The sequence below is a fragment of the Panthera uncia genome, chromosome D4, assembly GCF_023721935.1.
Source record: "Panthera uncia isolate 11264 chromosome D4, Puncia_PCG_1.0, whole genome shotgun sequence".
NCBI lineage: Eukaryota > Metazoa > Chordata > Mammalia > Carnivora > Felidae > Panthera > Panthera uncia.
The window spans coordinates 81678874-81702057 of NC_064807.1; the positions used below are offsets into that span (position 1 = coordinate 81678874).

General features: G+C 37.5%; 1 protein-coding gene across 2 annotated transcripts in view; it reads right to left on the minus strand.

Annotated features, from left to right (window-relative positions):
- Positions 1-23184, minus strand: part of SCAI (suppressor of cancer cell invasion) — a 153022-nt gene that overhangs the window by 42434 nt on the left and 87404 nt on the right. For both annotated transcript variants that reach the window (XR_007457370.1, XM_049628734.1), the window contains exons 4-13: positions 17466-17561; positions 16849-16935; positions 15700-15798; positions 8598-8694; positions 7229-7327; positions 6927-7079; positions 4542-4643; positions 4187-4288; positions 3411-3489; positions 1160-1259 (exon numbers count right to left, since the gene is read on the minus strand). Coding sequence is in view for 1 of the 2 variants with exons in the window: in XM_049628734.1 (XP_049484691.1) it covers positions 1160-1259; positions 3411-3489; positions 4187-4288; positions 4542-4643; positions 6927-7079; positions 7229-7327; positions 8598-8694; positions 15700-15798; positions 16849-16935; positions 17466-17561 (1014 nt within the window). In the remaining variant the exon portion in view is untranslated. The remainder of the gene's footprint in view (positions 1-1159; positions 1260-3410; positions 3490-4186; positions 4289-4541; positions 4644-6926; positions 7080-7228; positions 7328-8597; positions 8695-15699; positions 15799-16848; positions 16936-17465; positions 17562-23184) is intronic.

The following is a 23184-nucleotide window of genomic DNA, read 5'->3' on the forward strand; positions in this document are numbered from 1 at the left end:
CTGAAGTCCCACAATATGCGTTTGGGAGCCAGTGCATAGGAAAAGATAACAATTTTGTGCATGCTCTCTTATCTGTAGCTTACTGGACAATGGGTATATGTGTAAAAATATTAATGCAAATGTAAACATAAATATATAAAATGATGTGTCAATGAGTAACATCATCAAACCAATATGTTTCAAATGTAAGTTTTTCTTTTAAATAATACAGGTTTTTAAAAAAAGTTTATTTACTTTGAGGGAGAGAGAAACAGAGAGCTGGGGAGGGACAGAGACAGAGAGAGAGAGAGAGAGAGAGAGAGAGAGAGAGAGAGAGAGAAGGAATTCTAAGCAAGCTCTACACTGTCAGTGTGGAGCCCGATGTGGGACTCGAACTCACGAACCTCTAGATCGCGACTTGAACAGAAATCGAGAGTCGGACACTTAACCGACTAAGTCACCCAGGTGCCCCAAACATAAGTTTTTCTAATATAAATCATCTACAACTAAGGTCAATGACAGCACCAACATATGGCTTGGAGGAATCTTAGCTACTATACACATAATTTGAAATATCTCCCTCTCTGTCTTCCCTTTCTCAATACGAACAGCTATAACATTTTTGTGTAAAATGCGATTAGAAATGCAGTTTCAGACAAGTCCAGTCTCCTTTATAACAAGAAATTGCTATCTCTCAGCTAGAAAAATTCTAGAGCCAATAATGGCCCAAGCAGTGAATGTGTTGTACTTAGAAAAAGAGTGAACATTCATAGGTGAACTTTCCTTAAAATCATACACCTAAGTTCATTTATACTATATCTAAACAACAGACTCTTATATTAAAAAAGCTTCTTGCATGGATGTTAACATGTATCATGTCTTGACATATTATTTATGTATACACGTAAAATCTCCTCCAACTTGAATGTTAATTTTGTTCGCTGACATATCCCCATGACTGAATAGTGCCTGACATATAATACTGAATGAAAAATTTAAAAACAAAGAACAGCCAAAAATTCTAATTTCCTAGGATAGTCAGAGCCTGAAATATTGCTAGAACCCAAATACGTGTTATACTGAGGGAATACTTCTAGTACTAAAAAAAGTCCCCATTCACTTAATGTTTTCTACAACAGACGTTTACTTTTATAATAAGGAGAGACACCAGAATACATACCAGTGCATCTCCTTGTGGGACTGATTTCGTTTGTGGATGGCATCTCCATTTATAATATCCCGGTTACTATTAGTAAGTACTCCGCCAAAATCATAAGGACCTATAAAAACAAGGGAAGAATCCTAGACTTCAGCTGGACAATAACATTGATCTGATGCTCAAAATTCAAAGGTCTTGTGTGAATCTCTGATTGATACAAGTGGAAGAGAATCACAAAACATTTTAAACATTTTAAAATTTAACATCCTAGTTTAATGCAATATTTAAATGATTTCAGCATGTTGCCTGTTTCAACATTTAAAAAAATCATTTAATTATTTGTCAGTTCTTCAAACAGAAGATAATGAGAAACAAAACAAGAATCTACTGCACCCCCTCATTCTGGGTAGTAAAAGGGATGGAGAGCTGGGATGTTCAAAACGATCTTTACATTTCAAGCAAAATCAAAATCTCACATTCAACCAAATTATCTAAGTGAGAAAGTTGCAGAAAGAAGACCTAATAATTTCTTAAATATAATTTTAAGTGAGCCACCAATTATAAAATTTAGGGAAAAATTTTGAGTGAGACTCGAAAATTCTCATTGATAAACACTTCATTTTTAGAAAAGGAATGCCAAATTTCTGTGTGTGAAAAAATCTGTTATTATCACTATTATGTCAGCCACTGTACTTTCGGTTTTAAAGTTAGCCTTTCCTACTGATCACATTGGTTAGTTGAACTCTTGTCTAAATGGAACAGCTATGGGATGTTAGGAATCATCTCTCCCAAAGGACCATTTAGTTAGTACCTCTTGTACTTTAAAAAAAGGAAAAGAATGGGGCGCCTGGGTGGCGCAGTCGGTTAAGCGTCCGACTTCAGCCAGGTCACGATCTCGCGGTCCGTGAGTTTGAGCCCCGCGTCAGGCTCTGGGCTGATGGCTCGGAGCCTGGAGCCTGTTTCCGATTCTGTGTCTCCCTCTCTCTCTGCCCCTCCCCCGTTCATGCTCTGTCTCTCTCTGTCCCAAAAATAAATAAAAAACGTTGAAAAAAAAAATAAAAAAAAAAAAAAAAAAAAAAAAGGAAAAGAAGAGGTCAATATGTTAAATGGGAGCTCAGAAAACCTGATTCAACAGTTTATGTTATAAAACATGGAAAAAGGGGCACTGTGGTGGTTCAGTCGGTTAAGTGTCCGACTCTTGGTTTCAGCTCAGGTCATGATCTCATAGTTTGTGAGATCGAGCCCCACAATGGGCTCTGTGTTGAGAGCGCAGAGCTTGCCTGAGATTCTCTCTCCTCTCCTCTCTCTGCTGCTCCCCTGCTCGCTCACTCTCTCTCTCAAAATAAATAAATAAACTTAAAAAAATTACAAAATTTCCATTTATTTAAAAATAAAATTACTAGCTTTATTATGAAAAACTTCAAAGTAGCTTATGATTGTGTGTAACTTTTAATGTTGTATTATATTTTACCCCTTAAAAATCACTTGAATGAAAAGACATTGAGATTTATTTTGTTTTGTTTTCATTTTAACACTTTAAGAGGACCTGTACGTCATGCAAGGAAGATGGCAGGGACATGCATTGTATAAAGGAATGCAAATTTCAACAAACAGATGAAGAGGAAAATGTTAAGGACGTTAAGAAAAAAAAATTTTTTTTTGTCCAGACAAAGATCTAATTGCCTAATTTACATTCAAGTTACTCATCTATTCTGACCAATTTCATACATTCTGGACTCATATATTCTGAATAGTTTTAAAAAGTTTTCATTCTGAAATAGCATCCCAATATTCTTCAGGTTGAATCCATAAAATGAAATAAAGGACAGAAACACAATCATGACAAGGACTTGAACTTTCACAGTTACAGCAATGCACTGATTTCTACAAAGACTTTCAGCCACAATAAAGCCGCTGACCAGATTCCCTGACACATTAACGGCCCACAAAAATTCAATGATGTGAAGTAGAAAATTAGGCTCAGTTATTCCATACGTATACAAATATATATGTGCCTTTGGCAAATTTGATAATGAGGCATGCATTTAGTATATGAATTGCTGATGATTCGTGGACTTCAAAGTATAATATTTCAGCAAATAAAACAGACTGGGGTATCTACAAGATTGTCAATTCAACAAAGAGACCAGGCTTCAAATCTGGAAGCCTCTCTGGAAAGCTTGGGATGGTCTGTGGGCTATGGGCCATCATCTTGTAGAAAATAAAGAGAATTCAAGCCCTGCTCACGACAGGGAGCATTCCTTTATTGTACCTTCACTATCAGAACGACCTGTGGGGAAAACGCCAGTGGCTGACAGGTAAACCAGAAGTACACTATTGGCAGGCAGCTCCTGAAATTAAAGAAAATCACATATACAAAACAAAAAACAGTTTTATTCAAAGTTCCTGACATTTTAAAGTTGCAGGGACAAGAACCTAACGTAAGGTATCACTGTCTTCTCCAAGAGGACAGTCACTCTTGCTGGTTTCAACTCATAACTGTTTATACAACAAAGAGTCAATATGAATCAATAATCTATAACTATTGCCCAAAGTTTTGAAGACATTTTCTGCCTTAAAAATTTCATCATTTAGAGAATGTTCTTGACAAACCTTGAAATGGTGAAGTAAAGATCCTGACTATGGGTCTACAAGATAAACTCCTGCCCATGGCTTCCTCTACATAAACTTTGGGAGGAATTCACTACTTCTCATGGTTCTTTCAGATGACCACAGGGCTTCCCAGAGCTGCCTAAATACATAACATGCCTGTGCAATCTGACTGTTATATCTACAGTAGGTTAGTAATAAAAACCTGGAGAAAGAAGAATAATTAATCAATACTCTCAATTAATGGTAAGGAACATTCATAACAACATAAGCAATTTCCATTCCTAAAATAGTTGTGATTAGGTATACTGAATGCAGATTTCATTTTCATATTTTATCTACATTCTTGACTCAAATATTCAAAGAAAAGAGTGACTCTCAGATTCTATTTAGGGCACACTTCCCCCCATACAATAAAAAGTATTGGATCATATATACCTTAAAAGATGCTGCTAAGAACGTGTAGAGTTGGCTGAAGGTTGGTTTGTAGAGCAGATACTTGTGGGGGTTTTCTCGTCTGGTAGGTTTATCAGCTGATTCCTATATTCACACACAGAAAACAAGACACATACAGGCTGATTTTGACGGATGAATTATCAATGCCTATTTTTACTATACTCTTCATCAAATATCTTTTTATTACTCCATGTTACTGTTATTGTGCTTATCTCTCCTGTGCCTCATCGAGAGAGTTCTTTATTCGCATGCATGGCATTTGTTGAATAACAGCATTCCATGAGGAGCAGAAGCAATGATGGTGTTACCAAAATTGCAAATGTGGAGAGAAGATCACCTGCATTCCTGGTTTATTCATCTGGGAAGCTAAATTCATTGGCTCCCTTTCCAGGGCTTGTAACATCCGGAACATGTCGACAGTCAGCTCACTGAACTTAACCTGCATGCAAAACAAACTTACCATTAATACAGTATACAGACCTAGAAGTCTCTGATCATAATATTACTCCTGACATTCATGTGTACTTAATGACACTGGGTAATTTATTCCCCAGTGTTTTATTATAAAAAATTTCAAAAGACAGAAAATTAAAAGAATTATATACATTGTATCATCTAAATTCTATACCATTAAAATTTTCTGTATTTGCTTTATCATGTATCTTTCCATTTATTTATATCTTTATCCATCAATTTCCTCGGGTATTTTTAAAAACAAAAAGTAGTCATGTAAACAACAAGACCTATATTAGCATCCTTAAAAAAACATGCTAAAAAAACAAAAACAAAAACAACTTTTTTTGGCAAGGTAACCTGCTGAAATATGGCTATGGCCCGTATTTCATAACCTCTTCAGTAAATTTTGGCCTTATACAATGTTTAAGACCGCATCCTTTTCTGTTTTGAATAATACTTATATAGAACTTCAGGTAGGCAATGTTTATTATTATTATTATTATTATTAATCATGATTTATGCTTTAATCCCCATCATCTATTTCACCCTTCTCCCTACCCACCTCCCCTCTGGTAACCATCAGTTTCTTCTCTATAGTTAAGTGTCTTTTTCTCGGTTTGTCTCTCTCTCTCTTTTTTCCCTTTTATCATTTGTTTCGTTTCTTAAATTCCATATGAGTGAAATCAAATGGTATTTGTCTTTCCTTGACTTCCTTATTTCACTTAGCACTACACTCCCTAGCTCCATTCATGTTGTTGCAAATGGCAAGATTTCATTCTGTTTTAGGGGTGAAGAAAATTCCATTGTATATATATATACCACCTCTTTTTTATACATTTATCTATTGATCAACACTTGGGCTGCTTCCACAGTGTGGCTATTGTAAATAAGGCTGCAAAAAATATAGGGGTGCATGTATCCCTTTGAAAATATGTTTTTGTATTCTTTGGGTAAATACCCAGTAATGCAATTACTGGATCATAGTGTAGTTCTATTTTGTAATTTTGTGAGGAACCTCCATACTGTTTTTCAAAGCGGCTGTACCAGTTTGCATTCCTACCAACAGTGCAGGAGGCTTCCTTTTTTTCCACATCTTTACCAACACTCGTGTCTTATGCTTTTGATTTTAGCCATTTTGATAGGTGTGAGGTGATATCTCATTGTAGTTTTGATTTGCATTTCCCTGATGAGGAGTGATGTTGAGAATCTTTTCATGTGTCTGTTGGCCATCTGTATGTCTTTGGAGAAATGTCTGTTCTGTCTTCTGCCCATAGGCAGGCAATGTTTTAATTTAAATTAAATTTGCAAACCAATGGCTTTTAACAGCTAAAACTGGAGAAGTACTAGAAAAAGTTAACAGTAACAAAAATGAAAAGTGTAAGAGAAGGATACAAAATTAAAACATGTAAATAATGCATACAGAAAAATGTAGTCATTCAAAGCGCCTGGGCGGTTTAGTCGGTTAAGTGTCTGACTTTGGCTCAGGTGATGATCTCACGGTTCGTGAGTTCGAGCCCCGCATTGAGCTCTGTGCTGACAGCTCAGAGCCTGGAGCCTGCTTCAGATTCTGTGTCTCCCTCTCTCACTCTGCATCCCCCACACTCATGCTCTGTCTCTCAAGAACGAATAAACATTAAAAAAAAAATTAAAAAAAAAAAAAAGAAAAATGTATTCACTTGACACTTTTCTGATATCCCATAATTTCCAGTAAATTTACATTTCTAGTACATTAAATCCTCATCATCATGGAACTATTCTGTCACCAAAAAAATCTGAAATTTGCTATGACAAATATGCTTAAAAATAATTCTTTTTTTTTTTTTGCCTGACCGTAAAAGTAATATACAGATTTAGAAAGTTGTAAAGAAGAAAATAAAAATTACTTATAATTCTGCTATTCAGAGATAAACCTTTTATGATATTGGTAAATTTCTTCCTAGTCCTTTTGCCTGTGCATATATGTATACAGACATTTTAACATATATGAAATAATCCTGTTTACATACCTCCATACCAAGTTTACTTTTACTTAACTATATCATGACTATATCTTCCTCTGTGATTACAAATTCTTTCTAAACCTTTAAATGCCTGTAATACAGCCCATATGTGGACACTGTGTTATTTAATCAAACATTTCCTCACAAATGGATTTAGGATATTTACAAGGAAACAGTAATTACATGATGTTAATCTGTAATTCTGTAATAATAAGCACTATTTTTTTAAATTGAATTTTAAGCACAATTCCTTCACAATTCTTTACCTGGTTATTACAATTACCAATAATGAGCGCATCAGCCAGAGACAACTGTCCCACAATCATGCCCTGTTCCAGCAATGGTGCTCCTGTCTCCGCAAGGCGATTAGATGTGATAACAATGGTATTATCATCATTCAATACCATTACGGGGTCCGCCTGGAGAAAAAAAGGAGTAGTTGATGGCCAAGGCAAAATGTCAACATGATAAATTATTCCTTCTTATTGACATATACACACCATAAAAACATGCCACATAGGCATTTACTTCTCCATAATTATGATAATCTCTCTTGTCAAAAACTGACCTCAATGAAAGCTGCTACTTCTTGAAGCACCAAGTTCCATTCCACTTGATCTTCAGTATTAAAGCGGTGAGTATAATCTTCAATTTCATCTGACAATTCCTGATTTTAAATTTTTCACAAAGAAAAACAGTTATGGGGAAAATACACGTACAAATAGATTGCTATATTGTACCATATTCTTTACAGAAATTGATATAGTTAAGCCTGATTATTATAAAAAAAGAAGCTTGATTATTATCAATATATGGTCCCAATTATAGCCCAAAATGAAGAAAACTACTTTATTTTGCTTTAAAATAAAAGACTCCAGAATGATACACATCAACAAGATCTTCATAAAGATCCAGAGCAACTCATATCTACTCAATTCTACATCAGCAATTAATTTATTGAAGGTAAAACCCCAAGCTTTTAATGCTTAAAAACAAAGACTGTCTAGATGATTTTCTTTGGGTTCATATCATACTGTGTTTTGGAAAACAGTCTTATTAGTAACTAGAGGTGGAGGAAGACAGAGAAGGACTTGTCAAAACTAACATGTGATACTCGAGTACCAAAATTTAAGAGGTATCTTGTGGAAACAGCTGGCTGACTGCAGAGTGCAACGAGAACGGGGTGTGAATAATTAGAGACATTAAGTGAACCCACCTCTAATTTACCTGAGGTAACAAAGGACAGTGATGGAGACACAGTAAAAGGATGGAAAAACCCAAACTCATTCGCAATACCTTTGTAAAACATTAAATGTTTATTCTTGACCCAACCTTTCAATTATTTCCTCTTAAACTGATTATTTTAACTTTTGTTTGCATTTTGCAACCATCCATTGATGTGTGGTGAGATGTAAAACACGCTTAAGGGACAAAAACAAAGAATTAAGAGAACTGTCTCTCGCTAGTGTGTATCTGAAATATGAAGAGGGCAGGAATATTCTTTTAGATTACCCTTGTCCGAAGTTACCACACTTTTGAATGTTTTAGATATATACTAAATTTAGATAGGCTAAAATTATTTTTATCTTAAATCTATTTTTAAAAAAGCAGAATTATCCATACACAATTACAGAGTAGGACTTTAATAATTTTATTTATTTATTTTTAAAATAATGATTTCTTTTTATTTTATTTTGAGTGAGAGAAACAGAGTGTACATGGGAAGTGCACATGAGCACGTGTGCACACACACGTGGGGGAGGGGTAGAGAGATAGACAATCCCAAGGAGGCACCATATTGTCAGTAAAGAACCTGATGTAGGGCTTGAACTCCCAAACTGTGAGATCATGACCTGAGCCGAAATCAAGAGTCAGATGCTTAAATGACTGAGCCACCCAGACACCCCAGGATGTTAATAATTTTAAAGTACATTTACCTTCACCAAATCCTTCACAACATCCATTTTGTTGAGAAGAAGGCAAACTACAATAAATCTTGCATAGTATCGAAGCTTCTTAACGACCAACTCAGGTCTACGGCAGATAAATGGGAAATTACTCATTAGATTAAAAAAGAAAACATGCTCTTTGATTTTTCCAACTTTCTGACAGCTTTTAAACTTTTTTAGATCCTATTTTGCACAGTAACAAACATTTCTGCATATAGCCTACAGCTGCATTTAACACATTTCTTACAGATTCATTATGTTCATTCACAAATTCATTCATTGAACAAATACCCACTGAGAACTTAGATGCATCAAGCACCCTGGTTAAGTGCTAGAGAAATGATTAAGACAAACAAATATAGACACAGCCCCTTCTTCATAGATATCAGAGACAGGAAACTACCTAAAATGTACCGGAGACAGACAGACACTTAAAACACAGTGGAATAAGTACACTGAGAGGAGAAAGGATGCTATTTGAGCTCACAGAGAAGGCTTCCTAAAGAGAGCGATGTTTAAGGTGAGATGATAAAGAGTAGAAGACAACAGGCAGGAAAATACGGGTGAAAAGAGTTCCAGGACAAACATTCTTTGTTTTGGAAACTTACTTTCTGATATTAATATAATCAAACCAGTTTTCCTAAGCTTACTGTCTGTATACCCTGTCTTTTTCTATTCCTTTACTTTCAAGTTCCTGTGACTTTTCACTTTGACCCATTTTCTCTTAATGTTTATTTATTTATTTTTGAGAGACAGAGAGAGACAGAGTGTGAGCAGGGGAGGGGCAGAGAGAGGGAGACAGAATCCAAAGCAGGCTCCAGGCTGTCAGTACAGAGCCTGATGTGGGGCTCGAACTCACAAACTGTGAGATGATGACCTTAGTTGAAACCAAGAGTCAAATGCTTAACTGACTGAGCCACCCAGATGCCCTGACCCATTTTTTGCAGACAATGTAGAGTTAGCTTTTTAATCCACTTTGACAGTGTCTGCCTCATACACTCGGGTACTTGGACCATTTACATTTTATCTTACTGTTGCTTTGGCTAAGGGTTTGCATCTCTTACAGTGCTTTATGTTTTGTTTTGTTTTGTTTACAGAAAGAGAGCACAAGTGGGGGAGAGGGGCAGAGAGAGAGAGAGAGAGAGAGAGAGAGAGAGAGAGGCAGGCTTAAGCACGCTGCCGGCTGAGCATGGAGGCTGGGGGCTAGATCCCACGACGCTGGGATCATGACCTGAGTCAAAAGTAAGTCAGATGCTAAACCAACTAAGCCACCCAGGTGCCTCTGTGCTGTTTTCTTTCTTTCTTTCTTTCTTTCTTTCTTTCTTTCTTTCTTTCTTTCTTTCTTTCTTTCTCTCTTTCTTTCTTTCTTTTTTTAATGTTTATTTATTTTTGAGAGAGAGAGAGAGACAGAGTGTGAGCCAGGGAGGGGCAGAGAGAGAGGGAGACACAGAATCCAAAGCAGGGTCCAGGCTCTGAGATGTCAGCACAGAGCCCGACGCGGGGCTCGAACCCATGAACTGTGAGATCATGACCTGAGCCGAAGTCAGACGCTTAACCAACTGAGCCACCCAGGCACCCCATCTTTTTCTTTTTTTTTTTAATGTTTATTTATTTTTGGGAGTAACAGAGTAAAGCAGGGGAGGGGCAGAGAGAGAGGGAGACACCAAATCCAAAGCAGGCTCCAGGCTCTGAGCTGTCGACAAGGAGCCCAACACAGGGCTCGAACCCACCAACCGCGAGACCATGACCTGAGCTGAAGTCGGATGCTCAACTGACTGAGCCACCCTGTGCTGTTTGTTTTCCATTTGCCCCTCTGCATCTGTGTTTTCTAGTGCTCTTTTTAGTTAATTATATTTTAGTATTCTACTTTATATATTCTATCAGTTTCTTACTTATACTTCTTTCTTATTATTCTTTTAGTGGTTGCTAGGAGTAGCAACCCATACTCTTAACTTATCAAAGGCTATTTACAATCAATATTGTAGCTCTTCACACCTGAACCTGTATACTCATCCCTATGAGGGATATCAAACCTGATATTTCTAATTTCCACAGCCTACATCACAATTATAATAACCCTACAACAGTATATTTTTATAGATGTTTGACATTTTCCATAATAAAATTTTAAAAAATTCCTCTTTGACCCAGGAGTTATTTAGAAATGTGTCTACTAATTGATAGATCTATTGATTTTTTAGACAACTATGTTGTCATTCTTAATTTTTCATGGCACTGCACCATGGTTAGATATCATACACTTGAAAATAATTGAAACCTGTTTTGTGTCAGGCATAAGTCAATTTCACAAAAGTCCCATATAAACTTGAAAATTATGTGCATTTGCTTATTGTTGTACGCAGTATTAAGCACATTAGAACAAGTTTTTAATTATGTTACATAAATCTCATTTCGTGTCTTCTGATTCATAAATATAGTACATTAAAAATCTCCTTATATATTGGGCCATTTATCAATTTCTCCCAGAAAATAAGCTAATTTTTGTTATTTATTATAATGTTACATTACTGGGCATATAAAAAAGTTTAGAATTTTTATGTGTATATATATATATATATTTTTTTTTTTTTTTTAAAGGTTTTTTATCTTTATTTTTGAGAGACAGAGTGTGAGCGGTGGAGGGGCAGAGAGAGAGGGATACACAGAATTTGAAGCAGGCTCCAGGCTCTGAGCTGTCAGCACAGGGCCCAACGCAGGGCTCAAACTCACGAACCGCATGTTCATGACCTGAATGGAAGTCAGACGCTCAACTGACTGAGCCACCCAGTTGCCCCATAGAATTTTTATATCTTTTGAGTTGTTCCTTTTACCATCATGAAATAAACCTCTATCCTTAATAATGCTCTCTTGCCTTAAATACAGTGGCATTTCGGGATGCCTGGGTAGCTCAGTTGAGCATCTGTCTCTTGATTTCAACTCGTGTCATGATCTCACGGATTGTTCATGGTTCGTACCCCGTGTGGGGCTCCGCGCTGATGATGTGGAGGCTGCTTGGAATTCTCTCTCTCTCTCTCTCTCTCTCTCTCTCTCTCTCTGACCCTCCCCTACTCACTCTCTCTCTCAAAATAATAAATAAACTTAAATATATCTCTATCTATCTATCTATCATGGCATTTCTTCCCTTGGTATCTACTTTATCTTTTTCTGTGTACCTTGTATCTCTGGAAAATCTTTTGTAAACACTAGATTACTGGATTTTCTTTTAAAAGGCATACTCATGAGGGGGTGGTGGGAGGAGAAAAAAAGGCATACTGATAATCTCTGACTTCTACCTAGGAAGTTTAGACCACTTTCACTTACTATGATTACCAGTGTACTTGGATTTATTCCTACTTTGTTTTTTGTGCTAACTATACTTTTTTTTTTTAGTACACATTCCTTCCCTAACTTTTATTGTAATGATCATAATTTTATTATTCACTTTCCTCCCCCTTCTACCTGTTTAGAAATTACACATTCTCCTTATGTTATTTAAAAATATTTTTCTTACTATTTTAAAAAGCAAACTTTACTTACTCTAAGCTTCTTCTGAACAATAAATGGATCTTATTGGTATGATTTAATTCTTGACTTTCTTTCTTCTTTCATGTTATTATTATCCAGAATTTGGCCCCGTTTTATCTTGATAACCTCAATTAGCCATCCTTAAAATTATTGTCTTATGAAGTCCGTGATTTTTAGGAAACAAAGGAATACCTTTTTTCTTACCAATCCTTATATATCACCCCTTCCTTCTGGTTTCAATTTTCCTCTTCCTAAAGAAAACCTTACTAGCTCTTTCACATCACCAAAACCAAACACTCTTGTAAGGTTGTCACAGCACTGGTCACAGGGTTGATAATCTGAGGATTCTCCTTACTTTCTTGACAGCTAAACTGTCCATTTAAAAGGACAGGTGAGGGGCGCCTGGGTGGCTCAGTCGGTTGGGCGTCCGACTTCGGCTCAGGTCATGATCTCGCGGTCTGTGAGTTCGAGCCCCGCATCAGGCTCTGCGCTTACGGCTCAGAGCCTGGAGCCTGTTTCGGATTCTGTGTCTCCCTCTCTCTCTGACCCTCCCCTGCTCATGCTCTGTCTCTCTGTCTCAAAAATAAATAAATGTAAAAAAAAATAATAATAATAAAATAAAAGGACAGGGGATCTGTTCAGTCAGCATCTCTAGGTGTTTGGGGAACAGTATTTTAGATTATCTAGCCTGCCACATTGTCAGAAGTGGAATTCAAAACAGGAGGAAAATTTGTAGGAGGAAAATTTGTAGGATGATGTCAATTCACAGTTGAAATACTAATAAGACAATTCCTTTAATGTTTTGCTAAAATAAAATAGGTTCTATGAATCTATATCATAGATGATACAACTATGTAATGCAGATTACACAAACATACTGAACCAGGGATTAGCAAAGTTTTGTAAATGGCCAGACAGTAAATGTTTTAGGCTCTGCAGGCCCATATGGCGTCTGTAGCATATTTTTCTGTTTTCGTAACACTTTAAAAATATAAAAAGGATTCTAAGCTACCAGACAGTTCAGGAACAGGCCACAGCGTGCCAGCCCCTGTATTAAATAAACATACAGAAGTAGGTGGATGTATTCTATTTTGGAAACCACTGTGTTGGACTGCAGCAAAGCACAGATAAAAAAGTCAGTGCTGTCCACTTATACACACGAGAGGCTGTCCCAGGCAGGCCCACAGCCCACTGCCTGATAACACATGAAACTGTAGAAGAAAAAAATCATCCAATGAATCACACTGGAAAGGTCCACATCACATCCTCCCAATAAACACTACTAGGAAGCGCCAAGGTTCTCAAGTTTAGATTCACGTTTCCCACAACGTAAAACTTCCAACACTGTCACCGCTGAAGTTGACATCACGATCCTTTTGACAAAGTTATTCTGGCACTCCAGAATTGTAGCTTTGTCCAGCCTGCCAGGCCCACTAGTTCTAAAACACTGACTCTTTATATGTTTGCCTGAGACACTATTTTCCGAGGTGGCTAACTGCAATGTGTCCCCAGGCTTCTGGGTACTCAGAAACTTCACCATCCCCACATCTAACTCCGACCAGGTTGAGCCTTAGCCATTTGCAATACTAGTCAGGGTTTGCGGCTCCTAGGACAAGTGATTATGTGGCAACGTCTCCTCTACTAAATAGGACAGGCCCTTGGAATGAGCATTTGCTTATGCTTAGTGACAGGCAGTCACTTTGGTGACTGCTGAAATGTACCGTGACTTCTGGCTTTAACAGTCCTTAGGTACTGAGACAGTGCAGAGAGCAGTTGCCCTTTGAGGAGAGATTTTTGCTTTTAAGGCAATTGTGAAATTGTGCAATACTGTTACTTCTTAGTTTTAATCAACCAGCTGTTGATTTTAGCAGCTGTCACTAATAGCTACCCTGACTGTCTCCCTGCTCTGTATGAAATAAGAAACAAACAACCCTACCAACTGAGTAAAGTCCTTCCTAAGGTACAGCGAACAAGGGCAAGATTTTGCACACAGGATTGTCCTTTGATTCTAATTTGGTGGCCTAAGGCAAGAGATTTTGTCATCCTGGTTCCAAATAATCCTGCCTCTGTTCATCTGCCTTGCTCTAGGAGGCAGCACAGGAAAACCATTCATATGTGGCATTTGCTATTAGGACAGAAAATGATTTTCATAAATGAAACTGCTGGATTTGAAGCCAAGGGGCCCAAGGCCAATTTCCCTTTGAGTGAATTAGAAAATGCAGAAATGTGAATTATACAAGGTGTTTCACTGTTGCTTAAAATAGTTCTTTCCTTATATGTCTTTTTCATACTGAGAAGATATCATATAGCCCTTCTGTGTATTTTTAGAAGTAAAACTTATCTCACCAAGAATTCAGACAAATTGTACAACATGAATAGAAAGAAAGCGGGTGGGAGTCTGATGAAATATAACTGTAGTGAAAATACGTGAAGGAAACCATAAGAAAATCTGAAGGAGAGGTGACTAACAGATCTTCTGATGGAAGAGTGAAGCACGGTGACGACTTCGGGGGGAAACGGAGAATCTAGCATCTGTGTGCCTTGCTTGTATCAAGCAACCTCCTCTGGACAAGCCTGAACAGGATCTGCTAGGGAATGAAGGGGATTTACAAGAGTGGGGCTTTCCAAAACATGTTGCTGTTGAGCTGGAAGGCTTATGATAGCCAAACCACAAAGTGTTCTCTAGAAAAATATGTCAAAATTATGTTCTCTTCTACTGCTAAGAGAATATAATCTTTTCACTGTATAACTGTGAGTTCTGTTGCCGGTAGTAGGGAGAACATTCAGATCTACTATGCCTGAACTTTCTCTTCTAACAATTCCGGGAATACTAGTCACGAAGATTCTCCAGCAGAACCCTGACTTGTTGAGCAATTCCGTCTTCATCTGGAATTAACATCACAGTCTACCTGGGCCCCAAATATGTCTGTAACTCCCATGAGAAGATAATCCTCTGAAAGGAAAAGAGAACACCTGTATACCTTCTTTTCTTTCTTCTTCTCCCACCCAAGCATCTACCACACTGCCAGATATGTAAGTGCTCAATAGATTATTATTTGGAATGAATGATTTCTATCTGATTTTTTTTTCCTACAGCTATGCAACCAGAACATAACGGGTTTATCAAATACAACGTAAACTGCACCGGCAGCCTTTTCTTTAGTCTCATGGACAGCTGTCAACAGGCTTCTGAATGCATATGAATTCAAATTACCCAGGCTAAAAAGGACAAAGGTTATCAGCGAAGCCTCACTTTGGAGTTGTTTCTTTTCTATGAGAATTTGTGTGGCCTTAATCTTTCATATAGAAACAGTCAACTCCTTCTTTGTGCTCTGACTCCACTCAGGTATTGTGACATCTGCTAAACATATATTATAACATTTATTGCTTTTAGGTAAGCATACCTCTGTATGCTTAAGAAGGCCTAGTACATTGTAAGGCACTCAATAAAGCCCATTCAAATGAATAAAAGTTATAAACAAATGTGTGCTTCTCTGCATAATTTCCACACAGACTAAAAATTCTGAGTGTTTTCTCTCTTTCTAAAAACATAGTAGGTGCGTACCTGTCCTCTTTATTGACTTGAGAATAATATGACCTCTGTCTGATTGCAGAATAGAAGGAGAAAGCCTCATTCAGATAGCTGGTCTCAGATGTGCGTAGGCTATGGAAAAAAAAAAAAATCTTCATATTTGACAGTGTCTCAAACCATTTATGACGAATACTTGTTTCATTCCTCTGCTATTCCTCTACACGAGGGGATGGGAATGACTAAACTAAATTTGAATCAGCAAAGCAATCATCACATCACCCTTACAATGTGTAAAAATAATAGTAATTAAAAAAAAAAACAAAACCTCTCCACTGCTCCCAAGCCTTTTTTGATGGCAATCCAAAGTACATATTATTTTCGTTCTTTGAAGGGATTCTCCAAACAGCATTCCACCCAGTTACATCTTTCATGACCTTCCCCAAATCCAAACACAGTCATTTGTCCTTTGGTTCATTTCTTCAGTTTTTTTCTCACAGGACTCAGAAATGCGCTAATCAATGTGAACCTTCAGAGGGCGATGTAGTCAGTTCTCTAACATCTTTAGTTTTACAAGGGACTTCTTAAGAAAATATTCTACCCGAAAGAGTGATTTTAACAGGGGAATGATGGATGGTATCTCAAAAGACAGGAAGAGGAAGAAGTTCTATATGGTCCAAGCTTTTTATGGTATAACTGATATTACTTTATGAGACCTAGATTCCTAAAAGGAGTGCTCTTCCTTGCTTGACCCATCACTAAGGATATAATCAAAATTATCTTTATCTGCTTCACAAAACCTTTTAGATATATCCTACAAGTATGAGTTTTAAAGTATTCCCCCCAAAACCACTCATTCAAACATACAAGTTATGTATTAAGATTTAAGTGAAGCCATTAAGACCTATGAATTCATTTAGTATTTATGCTTTATCTAAAACGGAGATCATAATCATTTAAGTTATAAATGCGTCTGTCCAAATAAACTGTTTGGAAGGTAAGCCTTTTAAGCAAATAATGTTACTTGGATTATGGAAGATCATTTCATAAGACTGTTTTGATTACTATGATCTGGGGTTTCATTTGTACCTCCTTAGTTTTCCCTCCTACCAAGTAAGTATACTTCTACATGCTGTGTTTAAACCAGGATAACACTTTATTTTTTTCCATATGCAATTCACTTACTAATAATGGTAGTATAGCTGCCCAATCTTAGAAGCAATTTCCCCTATTTGCCACCGCTTCAAGCCATACCGATTATCCAAGACTTGTCTGTTTTACATAGGAGATAAGAAAATAGAAATAAGAGACTATAAATTCCAAAAATAACCAAATCTGTAAATTTAATAGGATAAAATACCACCCAATTCAGAATTCAAATTCATGAATTTTTCATGAGATTTCAACATCATCATTCAATTAAATTCAAAAAGCAGTATTAAATGTCTATTTAAAGTAAGTTGAAATATGAAAAGAAACCGTTCTGAGCTAAGCTCATGAAAATTAAAAGCAACACCCCCAAATAGCTTTGGCCAATAAACAACGCCTACATTAGAATGAAACCATGAATCAGCCTACCTATGTCACAGTTAATCTGAACCATTTTAGATATGACACTGTCTTTAAAAATCAGATGAGAACATTACATTTTAAAACCTTAAATAAAAAGGAAAAAAATCAATTCATTTCCATTTGCGTCATGAAGAGGAAATATATTAAAATGCACCAAGAGATAAAAAGGTCAAAAGTGGGACTAATATAAAATGGACCTTCACTCTCCTGTAACTATAAAATTCCTTTACCGATGCTGCTGCTGGAACTTCCAGAGTTTGGTGTAAACATCAAAAGTTCTTCCAAAATAGGACTGCCACTGCTTCTGCCCATATTGTGGCAAATCTCTGTAATACAAACAAACATGTATTAAATCAATTTCTTATGCTATTTGGAAATTAGGTCTTGTGATGGTACAAACTGGATATATTTAAAACATTTGCATTCAGGCTTTCTTTTACTTAAGTTTATTCATCATTGAGAGAGAGAGACAGAGACAGAGACGGAGCACAAGCAGGGGAGGGTCAGAGAGAGGGAGACACAGAATCTGAAGCAGATTCCAGGCTCCAAGTTCTGACCTGTCAGCACAGAACCCGACGTGGAGCTCGAACCCGCAAAGCGTGAGATCATGACCTGAGCCAAAGTCGGACACTCAACCCACTGAGCCACCCAGGCACCCCCAGTCTTTCTTTTAAAAAAAAAAGTAACAATTGTGGCAGTGGAAATGGTTCTATTACAAGAGCTCAGGACATGTTCTTTCCTATTCTTCCCTCCTACCTCTGTTCATCCTTAGTCTCCTTTGTAGATGTCTGTTCCACGAGGTTTCTAGCACTCTCTTCCCTCTCCCTGGCTGATACTATTCACAGTCACTTATAGACTGATAATTCCAAATGTTTATTATCTTCATAGAAGAACTCAGCACTTTGAAAAACTCCACTATCTAGAAGTGGATGTGCAGGTGGTATGGCTGTCCTCAATTCTTCTATCCTCTCCCTATGGGTGACACTATACATCCCTGTTCTTGGCCCTGGTGACTCACCGTCCACCCCTTAGAGACAAACTCTTCCCTGTCATAAGGAACACGGGCCTGGCCTTAAGACTTGCTTTGGCCAGTGAAATACAATGGCAAGTTACCCACACCATGTCTGAGAAGACGACGTAAGAGATACTACATAGTTCAGCATTTTTACTTCCCAACAACCTAAGACCAAGGTAGGGCTGTTCCTCAGCCTGGAACACAGAGTAAGACACACTTAATGGAGCCTCAGAACTGAAGACATCTTATAGCTAACATGGGAGCTAGAAATAAGTCTCTACTGTACTAACGCACTAAAATGTTGAAGTTGTTACGGCAGCCTTATTGAGAAAAAGCCGGTACAGAAATGGATACCAGGAATGGGCTATTTCCATAACAAATACACAACATATGTAACACTGACATTGGAATTTAGCAGCACCAAACCGTTACTGAAGGCTGGAAAATGATGACACATAGAATACAGCAGCAAAACAGCATCTGCCTGCAATCACTTGGAAAGGAGATGAAGTGACTAACTTACTTACGGATTTATACAAAGAAACCGGGAAAAGTATGTTACTAGCCCTGGATGCTATTAGCTGCACTTAACAAAACATGAGAAAGATGAACTCAGAAAAGAACTAGCCACAAGCAGGGTTGAAAGGAAAAGGGATAACCCACGAGTTCCAGAACTTTCAGAATTGAAAGATAACAATTTCTAATGCATACAAGTAAAAGATACAATTGAGAGATGCTGGCTATAAATGCCACTTACAACTGAGTCTCACTCTCAGGGCAAAACCTCTTCATTAAAGCCCAAGAATAAATCCATGAGGGACACCTGGGTGGTTTCAGTCTGTTAAGCCTCCTACTTCAGCTCAGGGCATGATCTCACAGTTCGTGGGTTCGAGCCCCACGTCAGACTCTGTGCTGACAGCTCAGAGCCTGGATCCTGCTTCAGAGTCTGTGCCTCCCTCTCTCTCCCTGCCCTTCCCCAACTCACGCTCTGTCTCTCAAAAATGAACAAACATTAAAAAAATTTTTAATTAAAAATGTCATTTTTTTAATTAAAAAAATAAATCATTTGACTTGACTAATATGACAGAACTAGAATTGCAGTCATCAATTTTCCCTTATTCTTGAGACTCGGCTCTATTCTATTGGTTTTTCTATTTCCTCATTAACATTCTGTTAATTATTACAGCTTTATAAAAAGTATGGCATCTTTCTTCTTTTTAAGGAACACCACGGCTGTTCTTGATTCCCTGTATTTGTCCATGACCTTTAACATTAGCTTATGAAAGTTCTACCAAAAAAAAAAAAAAAAAAGTCCTAATGGGTTCTAATGAGACCTCAATGAATCTAGACATCCATTTGGAGAAATGCCATATTAAAAATAATTTTTAGTGTTGGGGCACCTGGGTGGCTCAGTCGGTTAAGCATCTGACTCTTGATTTCCACTCAGGTTATGATCTCACGTGCGGAGCCTGCTTGGGATTTTCTCTCTCTTTCCCTCTCACCCTGCCCCTCCCTTGCTCACACTTGCACTCTCTCTCAAAATAAATAAATAAACATTAAAAAAAATAACACAATTAAAAGAAGTAACTTTTAGTGTCAGTAGTATCTCTTTCCATTTATGTTGAAAATAATCACTAAATTTTACAATGCTTTGCACAAAGGTCTAATATTTCTTAGTTCACATTACTACAATGTCTCATATTTTTATTGATTTGTGAAAAGTATCTATTTTTTAAGTTATGTCTTTAAATTATTTTTTGATGGTGGAAAGTTTCAGACATATACAAAAATAGAGAATAGTACAATGAATCCCCATATACCATCCCAAGCTTCAGAGATAATAAATTTGGGGCTGATCCCTTCTACCTGCGGTTGTCAGATAAAGTGTTTTTGTTTGGGGGCCCTCCACTCCTTTTCATTAATCTACCTGTCTGTGGTAATATAACTTTGTCTAAATCAATACCCCTCTGATCACCACTAGCACTATTTTCAATTAAGAAAAGAAGGGCAGGCTATATTTTAGAATGATCCCTATAACCCAAATGTCTACTAAAATACTTAAAATAGAGAAACACTGAAATGTCCCATAGTAAAAGGAGAGACTTTTAAATATAAATTCTCTTATTTAACCTAAGTTCAACTTGTATAAAAGAAATCCTTTATTATTATTTTTTTAATGTTTATTTTTTTTTTTTTGAGAGAGAGCAAGTGAGCGAGCAGGGGAGGGGCAGAGAGAGGAGAGAGAGAGAGAGAGAGAGAGAGAGAGAGAATCCCAAGCAGTCTCCGTGCTGTGAGCACAGAGCCCAACACAGGGCTCAGTCTCACAAATCGTGAGATCATGACCGGGGCTTTAATCAAGAATGCAACGCTCAACTGACTGAGCCACTCAGGCATCCCAGAAACCCTTTATTTATCTCACATAAGTAAGTAAGCTGAATGTTCTTGGTAAACTATACTAATATATAGAAATTTGAGGTAGTATTTTATTGTTTGGTTGTTAGGGGGTGGAGGGAGAAATCCTTCCAGATTTCATACATACACAGTATTTGTGTATACAGGCACAGTATTTATCTTGTTTTGTAATATCAACTTTTTCACTTAATATACAATTAACATTTTTTCATGTTTAATATAAACATATGTAGCACGGTGTATAATACACATACATATTTGAGATTAGAAGAAAGAGACCCCCACACACACACACTCACACACAAAGCTGCTATATATTTTTTAATTTACTTAACAAAGGATACATAATTTCATGGAAATAAGACAGCTACAGAGCAGAAACAGATATAGCTTATGTTTGTAAAGCATTTCTCTTTTTTTTAATTTTTAAAAATTTATTTCTTTTGGGAGAGAGAGTGAGAGCACAGGGGAGGAAGAGAAAGAGAGGGGAGAGAGAATCGCAAGCAAGCTCTGTGCTGTCAGCACAGAGCCTGACGTGAGGCTCAAATCCACAAACTGTGAGATCATGACCTGAGCCGAAACCAAGAGTTGGGGGCTTAACCAGCTGAGCCACCCAGGCACCCCTGTATAGCATTTCTCCTGCCCCAGTCAGGTATCTTGCTATTGGTGACACTTGCCCTGAAATTAGACAAGGTATAGTTACTACATATAATTCTACCAAGTGCTAAGTACTACAAAGGCCAGAGAATGTGATGTGAAATATGATTTCTACAATCAAAGAGCTTATTATTTAGTTAAATAGAAAAGACTAACACACGTACAGAAAAAGAAAAAATAGCACATAAGTATTAACTTATATGGTACTGAATAAAAATAACAGAAGACTGTAGAAAAGAGATATATTGGAGGGCTTGAGGAGTCAGGGAAAGCTGCTGAAAGAGAGAGATATGGATATGCAAAAGAGAAAGAAGAGATCATCAGAGAGAGAGAGAACTAAGATAGTATGTAAGAGGAACAAAGGCAATTATCAGCTAATAAAACCGTAGCCAGACCTCATTCATGCAACTGTGGACAGCTAGTGGTGGATGGCCTTCCTCAGACATCTCACCGTTGCCTGGCTGGCAGCAAGGGTGCTGGGTCATGTGTTTCTCATCCAATAGGCTAGCTCAGTTTCCATGAGGTTGGTTGCAAGGATCCCAAAAGCAGCAAAAGAGAGGGGGCTCTAATGTGCATCGTTCTTTTTTGAGTCTTTGCATCATGTTTGCACCACCCCATTGGCTAAAGGAATCGTCATGGCCAAGCCCAGAGTCAGTGTGGGAGGGGATGACTCAGGGGCATGGATACGAGGAAGGGAATGATTTTTATAGGCAATCTACCACAGAGATCTTATATTTGTTTCTTTCTTTTTCAATTTTGAAAATAATAGAAGTCTCTTTTAAAACAAAAATGCTATACAGTATATAGAGTAAGAAGTAAAAAATACCCTATTGTTTTCCCCCTCAATTCTAGCCCCCAGAAATAACCACCATTAAGGATGCATTTTCTATGTACATTTAAGTAAATATGTGAGTTTTTCTATTATTTTACATAAATGGGATCAAACTACATATAATGTTCTATAACATGCCTTTTCACATGTCTTTTAAATTTAATAATATGTCAGGGTTTTTAAATACACACATAATTATATCAACATTCACTGTATGCAATAAACAAATTATTTAACCAATCCCTTCTTAACATTTATATTGCCTCTGGTTTTTCCCTGTTATAAAAATGCTGCAGGGGCGCCTGGGTGGCTCAGTCGGTTGAGCATCCGACTTCGGCTCAGGTCATGATCTCACAGTCTATGAGTTCGAGCCCCGTGTCGGGCTCTGTGCTGACAGCTCAGAGCCTGGAGCCTGCTTCCGATTCTGTGCGCCTCTCTCTCTCTCTCTCTCTCTCTCTCTCTCTCTGCCCCTCCTCCACTTGTGTGTGCTCTGTCTCTCTCAAAAATAAAAACATTAAAAAAAGAAACGATAGCCAAGTTACGGAAGCAGCCCAAGTGTCCACGACTGATGAATGGATAAAAAACATACACCATGGAGGGGCGCCTGGGTGGCTCAGTCGGTTAAGCGGCCGACTTCGGCTCAGGTCATGATCTCACGGTCCGTGAGTTCGAGCCCCGCGTCGGGCTCTGTGCTGACAGCTCAGAGCCTGAAGCCTATTTCAGATTCTGTGTCTCCCTCTCTCTGACCCTCCCCCGTTCACGCTCTGTCTCTCTCTGTCTCAAAAATAAACATTAAAAACAATTTTTTTTAAATGCTGCATCTCCCTCTCTCTGACCCTCCCCCGTTCACGCTCTGTCTCTGTCTCAAAAATAAACATTAAAAACAATTTTTTTAAATGCTGCAATGAACACCTTCATACTAATAATTTTGAATAGTTATGTGATAATGAGTAAAAGGTAAATTCTGTAAGTGGAGTTAATAAGTGAAAGAAGATATGCATTTCTCTACCAGATGTTAAGACAACAAATAAAA